Source organism: Sardina pilchardus, chromosome 2, assembly GCF_963854185.1.
Source record: "Sardina pilchardus chromosome 2, fSarPil1.1, whole genome shotgun sequence".
NCBI lineage: Eukaryota > Metazoa > Chordata > Actinopteri > Clupeiformes > Clupeidae > Sardina > Sardina pilchardus.
Genome location: NC_084995.1, coordinates 25,593,527 through 25,602,553, shown reverse-complemented (window position 1 = coordinate 25,602,553; position 9,027 = coordinate 25,593,527). Strand labels below are relative to the sequence as shown.

The following is a 9,027-nucleotide window of genomic DNA, read 5'->3' as shown; positions in this document are numbered from 1 at the left end:
GTGAACAATCCTTTTTGGTCAACTTGCAACATTATTGGTTCTTTTGGTATTTCACACACATCAGTGAAACTATGTGAATGGAAGCACATTTTCCTGTTGAATTAAGAAATCTAATCAGATGAGACGTGTCTTGTGTAATGTCCCCTCTGCAAAGCTCTGAAAATAGCTATAAATTCATTATGTGAAAAGACATCATCACTTTTGAAGGCTTCTCATTCGAAAGGTATGTGCCACAAATTTCATCAGGTTTTTTCCCCACTCATATATGGACTATAAGGTCATGTCCATGCATCAACTTTGGTTGTAATCGTTGTCATATTGTCAGAGCATTTTGTTTTAATTGGGCTTGATTTTCAAAAAGCCCATTTTCGTCCTATCATTTCACCATGTGGACAGTTAACAGGATTTTTTTAAAATTTTACCATAACATATTCTGTATGTGAGGATCATCTGTTCAAAATTTGGGCTTGTTGCTGAGTTAATTTATTGGAGATATGATTTTTGGAAAATATTCTCTATAAATCCACTGAACTCGCATTGGATCTGCAGTACCACTGTGCACCACATGGGGTGCTCTTTTAATACAATGGAAGTCAATGGAAGAGTAAGAGATTCACTTGTTTGCTGCACATATCCAATCTAAGCACAGATTTTATGGTTCATAGTTGAATTTCTCCAAGTAATTATTGCAACATGAGCAACATACTACTCATAAATAAATCTTATTTAGAGAAAATAAGCGGATCAAGAAAATTATACACGCATAAGACTGACTGGGCATCATACATGCAGCAAGAGGATTTAGCATAATTGCCATCTTTTGCAGTTCCCACTGATATAGATAAAGAATGATGGGGCGGCAACAATAGGATAGCATATCCAGTGTTAGTTAGATCAGTGGGAATGAGCCTGGAGGACCTTCCTCCAGAGTTGAGGAGAGAGGTTGAGAAGGGGCCTATATGCTTGGTATGCAGTCCTCTGTGAGAGACAAAGAGCATCAAGGTGGATCAGTGGTTTGTCTCCATGTTATCTGGGAAAGAAGTGGGAAAATGAATGTCATGAAGGAACATTAAAAAGGGGGGGGGGGGGGGGGGGGGTTCTAAAATGCAGTGCATTGCCGGATGCAGAAAAAAGTATTGTTTTGTCAGGTGTTTTAAAAAGATACTTGATGAGTTATCTCTTTTTCATGAATGCGTCTTGGATCCAGGCAATAGCGTTTTGAGCCCTCATACCTTTTGATGAATACTTTTATGTGATGGAAACATGCATGGTCATCTTCATCAAGTGAAATACCTGAACTGTATCTGACGCTTTTTCTGCATCTGACAATGCACTGAATTCTTGAAACCCCTTTTTTCTTGAATATGTTCATGACTTTCATTTTCCAACTTCTATGGTGGAAAACTGTTACAAAGATGGCAAGCTAAATCCTCTTGCTGCATGTACTGTATGATCAGTCAGTCTTATATGTGTGTATATTTTGCTTGATCAGTTTATTTAGCTAAATAAGATTTATTTATGAGTGGTATGTTGTTCATGTTGCAATCATTACTTGGAGAAATTCAACTATGAACCATAAAATCTGTGTTTAGATTGGATATGTGCAGCAAACAAGTGAAACTCTTACTCTTCCATTGACTTCCATTGTATTAAAAGAGCACCCCGTGTGGTGCAAAGTGGTACTGCAGATCCAATGCAAGTTCAGTGGATTTATAGAGAATATTTTCCAAAAATCATATCTCCAATAAAGAAACTCAGCAACAAGCCCACATTTTGGACAGATGATCCTCACATACAGAATGTGATATGGTAAAATTTAAAAAAAATCCTGTTAACTGTCCACATGGTGAAATGATAGGACGAAAATGGGCTTTTTGAAAATCAAGCCCAATTAAAACAAAATGCTCTGACAATATGACAATGATTACAACCAAAATTGATGCATGGACATGACCTTATAGTCCATATATGAGTGGGAAAAAAACCTGATGAAATTTGTGGCACATACCTTTCGAATGAGAAGCCTTCAAAAGTGATGATGTCTTTTCACATAATGAATTTATAGCCATTTTCAGAGCTTTGCAGAGGGGAAATTACACAAGACACGTCTCATCTGATTAGATTTCTTAATTCAACAGGAAAATGTGCTTCCATTCACATAGTTTCACTGATGTGTGTGAAATACCAAAAGAACCAATAACGTTGCAAGTTGACCAAAAAGGATTGTTCACCACAATGCTTAAAATGACTTGAAGCTTCAAAGGGCTGTAGATTTTAAACCATTAGTGATCCAGGTATACTATTTCAGATTTGTGCATAGGGCTAGTCTACAAACACCTGTGATTTATTTCAGATTTTTTCGGAGAGGGTCACTTTCCGGCACTGGGTGATTTGACACGGAATGACCCGTAGATAATCCTCATCACAGCTGTAATACTGCCTATGATTTATAGCTCAATTCGGACTCATGACATTAACGTATGGAAAACATCAAGCCATATTTATTCACCTGTAGGGATGGTTTTGTGTGTGTCTGTATGTGTGTGTATATGTGTGTGCGTGCGTGCGTGCCGTGCGTGCGTGCGTGCGTGCGTGCGTTCGTGCGTGTACGTGTGCATGAGCATGTACGTGTGTGTATGTGTGTGCGTGTGTGCATAATACTATATGTGCGTGTGTGTGTTCCTACCGAACACCTCCTGCAGCTCCTGCTGGACTTTGCGCTGCGCGTCTGGGTGGGCTCCCAGTAGGTGAACGGCCCAGTTCATGGCGGCCGCTGTGGTGTCGTGACCCTGACAGTGGGGGAGTGGGGGAGAGCTTGTTAGAGATGAATAACCATTAGTTCTCATCAGCACCATAACAGTGCCCATGCTCAGAGTAGAGCCATAATTACACACTGGTCATCGTGACGAACATGATGCAGCATATATTAGGGAAAGAAGAAAAAAGACGTAAAGACAGAAAGAAAGAAAGAACGACCAGAGGGATAGGAACACTTCCATTTGGTCACCCTTATACAGGCTCCTCAGACAGGGCCTTGTCCAGCGAGAGAGCCTCTAGTCTGTTAGCAAGCCACTCTAACAGATGAAAAATCAGCAGGATTGAAGTAATTTGGTTCATGAAGGGAGAGGGAAAGTAGTGATTTGCTGTGATAGTATATTGTGCTGTCTTGCCTATAGCTATGACCATAGAAACATGCGCAGCATCTCACGTAGTAACAAAAGATCATGTCCACCTCGGTCAGCGGGATTATGATTTGTGGTCCACTTTGATCGTTTACTATAAAGCAGGAGGATTATGTCCTTGTATTCTTCCCCCCTGCTTACTATCATTTGTTTCTAAAGAGTGTGAATTGTCTGATGGGTGTGAATTGAGTGTGAATGGTGAATGTGAATGTGAAGATTTGATATTTAAGGACCAGATAAATGCTCTTTCTTATCTACAGTATATACTGTAAGTATACCCTCTAGCCCAGGCACCTCAAACATGAAGGTGTCCACTTCCTACTGCCCTCTAGCCCAGGCACCTCAAACATGAAGGTGTCCACTTCCTCCTGGATGTCCTTGTGGGTGAGCTTGTTGCCTTCCTCGTCCGTGGTCTTCAGCAGCATGTCCAGGAAGGCCCGCCTCTTCCTCCTGCCTTGGTCTGATTCGCTGTCTGACTCAATGTAAGTGATATACTCCGCCCTCTCATTAATCACCTGTAGGGCATAAGCGGGTTGCAGTTCATGTGAAGAAAGTGTGCTTGAGTGCAACCAACTTTTGAGTGAAGATGGAATATGGTGTGCAAAGGTTGTTTCAGCAAACCAGTAGTAGGTCAAACGTACACATACATTTTTTTACTTTAATGATGAAATCACAATCTAGGTTAGATGGCAGGACCTGAAGATTACGTAAAGATTCACATTTCTCACACACACACACACACACACACACACACACACGTTCCCACTCACACTCTCTGTGAAAGAATGAAGGACTCTCAGGCTCTTGTCATGCTCCTTGCCCTCCCCAAACAGGTTGTACATAAAATCTGGCCAATACCAGGGCATCCTCTGTCTCCGGGTGACGATGTCACTCATTCTAGAAGCAGGTAGATCATAATTCACATTAGTCCCACAGCAGTCTGTAACATTAGGTGGACCATAATGTGTACGTAATTGTTAGAAACTGCTGGATGTTATCATCAACATAATCAACCAAATTGTCAGTAACAATATAATTGCATATTTAAGGTAAAAAATACTAAGAAACAATTTGTACAATGTTAATTTGGAGTGAGCGTACTGACAAATCACTATAATGGCATTCAAACGATTTATGTACAGTATCACCATGTTATCCAGTGAGACATTATGATTGACTCAACTTATGTGCTGCCTGTTTACATTTTTCAACTCTGCAGAAACTCTCCTGAAGCTGTGTTGTGACGGGCAGCCTGTAATGAGGTGAGTGTGTGCCCTTTGCCCCACTAAAGAGCTGCAGGCAACACAACAGAGCCACTGGGTCGCCATGGCAAACCCCCCCGCCCCCCCCCCATGGGCCCAAGCTCTCTGTTTGCACTGGCTGCGATCGATAGTGCTGACTCATGTCTTCCAAACTGACCCGACACATAATTGGCATTTCTTATTTGCGAGGGAGAGCAGGCAGTGAGCTGCTCAGCAAACGTGGCCCTCATCTGGGCCCTACGTGCCCCCCTGTCAGGCAGGCTTGTTTGAGAAGCTGCTCCCTCATTCCACTATACCAGATCAACTCTTGGGGATGTCTAGTTTTTGTAAAAAAGTACTTTCTAGTCGATGTGAGATAATGATCTTCAGAGGCGGACATCCCGGGTTCAGAAAGTAAAAGTCCTGCCAAGTATTTGATCCAACCATTTAGTAAACCAGCTCATCCTAATTAGCTGCCAGGTAGATCAGATAATTAGTGATATCACCTGCGTTAAAGTGCACAGGTAGAAATAATATATTGCAGGACTTTTACTCTCTGGAACCAGGAATATCTGCCTCTGATGATCTGGCTGTTCACTGAGTTAAACGTGTTGCGATGTGATCAGGGTGCTCATTGTTCTGGTTCATTAGGATGGTTTCCAAAACAATCCTCCATTTCTGTGGTGACTATAATACGCACCTGTACACACAACGCACATATTCTGAATCATAGTTACTCTGGGCGTAGATTTTCTTCCCCATAGCCGTTTCTGAAACAGATTTATGGGTGTAGTTATATATAATGTTACCCTCTCAAAGGAACATATATACTGTATATACACTGTCAGAGACTGCCAAAGATCAGCTTCCCATGACATACAGTAGAACACAGATAATACACACCATTCCTCAAAGCTCTTCACACACACAAAAAACCTCATCTTAAATGCACATCATACTCTCACCCTCACCCACCACTGTGAGCTATGTATACACTGTGTACACTATATATATGCTGTATGTATGAACAGTCTCACCGCAGATGATGTCCAGGGCACAGAGTGTGATGTGGTTGAAGCAGTTGAAGGGCCCTTTGCCTGCCTGCTTGTCCAGCTTCTCCAACAGCACCTCGGCCTGTTCATTCATCACCTCCAGGAAGTCCGTCAGGATGGAGAAGTGGAAGGTGGGGGTCAGCATCTTCCGCCGCTGCCGCCATTTGTTCCCAGTGCTGCACATTAACAGAAAGGTGAAGTACTCACAAGTGTGTATAAGATTGATGGCAAATAAAGAATAGTGCATGCATGTAGTGTTGAATTAAGTCTTGTATCTGCATTTTGAAACCAAGACAATATGGCAGATGTACTGTAAGAGTGTCAAGAGAGAATCGAGAGGACATACTGTACCACAAATACCAGAACAACAGCAGTTGTTACTAGCCAGTTTGTAACAAAGCATTGTACAGTCTTTTACCCAAACAAGCATCATAGCAACATAGCAACAGAAAGAGGTTGTACACTGTTGTTTCTACGTGGCACAACAGAATTGCTAATAAACAGCATGTAAGGCTCGCATTTACTGTTAATGGATATTCACATTTGTAGGCCTACTTTGGGTTCGACCAAGCTGATGAGTCATGGTAGAACATCAGAGGGCACTCTATAGGCATTTCTTTTGCAAGTTTGAAATTTTAACTGTTGAATACAGCTTGGAAAATGACATGAGAAATACAGTAGGGTGCCTCTCAACTTCTCTCCTCGATCCTCGATGCTCGGTCCTCCAGGCTCGTTCCCACTGATCTATAATAACTAGCATCCCATTATTGTCACCCCATCATTCTTTATGTAGATCAGTGAGGACGAGGACCGAGGAAGGAAGGGAGGATATAAAACACGAAGGAGAGGCACCTGCAGACTGCGGGATGAGTACCTGGTCAGAAGGCCTGTCCCAAGCCACGGTTGCAGGAACTTGTAGGCATAAGCCTTGTCCATGTGAACAGGGTTGTTCAGCACAGCCTGAAAGAAATCAGTTCATTTCAGATGATGCCACTCAAGACCATGAAAAGCAAATGGTAGTATAATCCTAATTCATCTCTGTCAGTGTATCCCTTAGTGATCCTGGAGATGGACACCAGGGGTCAGGGGAGTTTATTATCTTATCAGATGGACATTGCAGTGTTACACAACTGAGTGTTTCCCTCGGAGGTGCAACCGTGACTCAGGATTTGTTGTATAACCGTACACATTGGGTCAAGTATAGTTCAATTAGAATCTAATGAAATAAACCAGGCACAGACTCGGAGCCGCTGGAACACACACACGCACGCACACGCACACACACACACACACACACACACACACACACACACACACACACACACACACACACACACACACACACACACACACACACACACACACACACACACAAACAGGCACGAGACAATACTCTCAACCACCCTCTCAGCTCACCTCAGCTCACCTTACCAGGTGGATGGTAACACTATATCTACATAATGTTCCAACATACAAAATAATAAGCAATATCAAACCATTTCATTGATTGTCAATGACAAACCGTCCATTCCTCAATAAACCAAAAGAATACATTCAACCCAAGGTCAGCAGGATTTGTATAGAATTAAACTACAAAAGCAAGAAATGCAAAACCTGACAGTCGGACACATGAGTCAGTACTTAAGGAGAACATGGCTTTAGATGATCAATAGAAGTCAGCTACCTCGATAGTCTCAGCATGAAACAAGACGAGAAAGGGCACGGGGCCAATCCAGACTTTGAGCAGCGGTGTGTCCCGGAACTGCACCGTGTAGCCCACCACCTGGCAGAAGAAGTCTGTAATGAAATCATAACCAAGGAGAGGAAATCATGTCAAACAGGAACGTATAGATCTGGTGAGAGTGATGCCACAGGCTGGAGAGAGAGAGAGAGAGAGAGAGAGAGAGAGAAAGAATATGATCTAGATATGTTGCATTTACTTTTGATGACTAATGCTGGTATAGGTTAAGATAAAGCTTGCAGACACTGATGGATGATTTTTGATAGGTCTTCTTCAGTCAATGCAGCAACTCTTCACTGCGAAGTACTTCTCCGTACAGCTGTAAATACAGGCACCCTTCTCCCTCCTTCAAGCTCCCCCACCTCTATTTTTATTAATCATTATTATTCCTCATTTCAACGCCATCAGATTCTTTACCCATCAATTTGCACACTACACAGTAAAATCAACAGTGTTCCGTTAATTCTTTAAGAGTCGATAACACTATTCTAAATACATATTGTAGAATATGCAGAACTTGTTATTGATGTCTTCAGATCAAAAAGGGGTTATTGAACGCTTTTTTGAAATGTACATAACTCTTTGAATGTTACTCTTGTGATTTCAGATTGCGTAATTCATTTCTTGCTTCTCTCTTCCCCTCTCTCTCTCTCTCTCTCTCTCTCTCTCTCTCTCTCTCTCTCTCTCTCTCTCTGGCATCCCTCCATCCCTCATCTTAGCATCTCTCTGTGTCCTCACCCCCACCAGCTCACCTCTAGCATTGGATTTGAATTGCAGTGCATTGCCGATCAGCGGGTAAGTTCCGTCTATGCATGGGATCATCTTCATCTCATTCCATTTGCGCAGGTAGCTGCTTAGGAGCTGAAAGGTGAAGTACGAAATCAAGGCCATGATGGCAGCCACCATCAATGAGGTAGCCGTGTACAAGCCCACCACAGCCATCTCTTGGTCAAAGAGCTACAAGAACTGTCTGGGAGAGAGGGAAGCAAGCTTGTCCAGCGATAGGGGACAACTGAGTGCGCTACTTGTCTGAACCACTCCTATAGCTTGAGAGCTTTTTCTGACCTGTTGCCCACTTAGTGGTGTTTCCCCTCCTGCAACCCCAGGAATAATCATTAACCAATGGTTTCAGGTCAGTTTTGAATAAACGACCTTTGGGATCAACAGCATCACATCACTGCATGCACCATATCACTCCTGTGCTACGGTTCATTGGCAGAATATCAAAGCGAGATCCAAAAGAAAGATGATGTTAGATGTCAGGTTAACAACTAGAAATTCCAAGAAATTATACGAGGGAATGCAATCCAATGGCTAGGATGTTGGTGGGGGTGTTGAGCTGGCTACTAGCTGGTTGGTAGGGTAATTGTGTATTGTGATACACTATTGCCAAAAGTATTGGGTCACCTGCCTTGACTCGCATATGAACTTCACTGACATCCCACTCTTAATTCATAGGGTTTAATATGACGTTGGTTCACTCTTTGCAGCTATAACAGCTTCAACTCTTCTGGGAAGGCTTTCCACAAGGTTTAGGAGTGTGTTCATAGGAATTTTCGACCATTCTTCCATAAGCGCATTTGTGAGGTCACACACTGATGTTGGACGAGGAGACTGTCTCTCAGTTTCTGCTCTAATCCATCCCAAAGGTATTCTGTTGAGTTGAGGTCAGCACTCTGTGCAGGCCAGTCAAGTTCATTCACTCAAAACTCTGTCATCCATGTTTTTATGGACCTTGCTTTGTGCATTGGTGCAGTCATGTTAAGAATTTCAATTAAGAATGGGATGTCACTTAAGTCATTAGGGGGATC

General features: G+C 42.5%; 1 protein-coding gene across 1 annotated transcript in view; it reads right to left on the bottom strand.

The window, feature by feature from the left end:
- Positions 1-8,283, bottom strand: part of LOC134068027 (cytochrome P450 4V2) — a 14,045-nt gene extending 5,762 nt beyond the window's left edge. The window contains exons 1-8 of the mRNA XM_062523530.1: positions 7,969-8,283; positions 7,160-7,272; positions 6,350-6,435; positions 5,461-5,651; positions 5,124-5,193; positions 3,953-4,079; positions 3,524-3,697; positions 2,687-2,789 (exon numbers count right to left, since the gene is read on the bottom strand). Of these exons, the coding sequence (XP_062379514.1) occupies positions 2,687-2,789; positions 3,524-3,697; positions 3,953-4,079; positions 5,124-5,193; positions 5,461-5,651; positions 6,350-6,435; positions 7,160-7,272; positions 7,969-8,158 (1,054 nt within the window). The 5' untranslated portion in view covers positions 8,159-8,283. The remainder of the gene's footprint in view (positions 1-2,686; positions 2,790-3,523; positions 3,698-3,952; positions 4,080-5,123; positions 5,194-5,460; positions 5,652-6,349; positions 6,436-7,159; positions 7,273-7,968) is intronic.
- Positions 8,284-9,027: the final 744 nt, after the last annotated feature.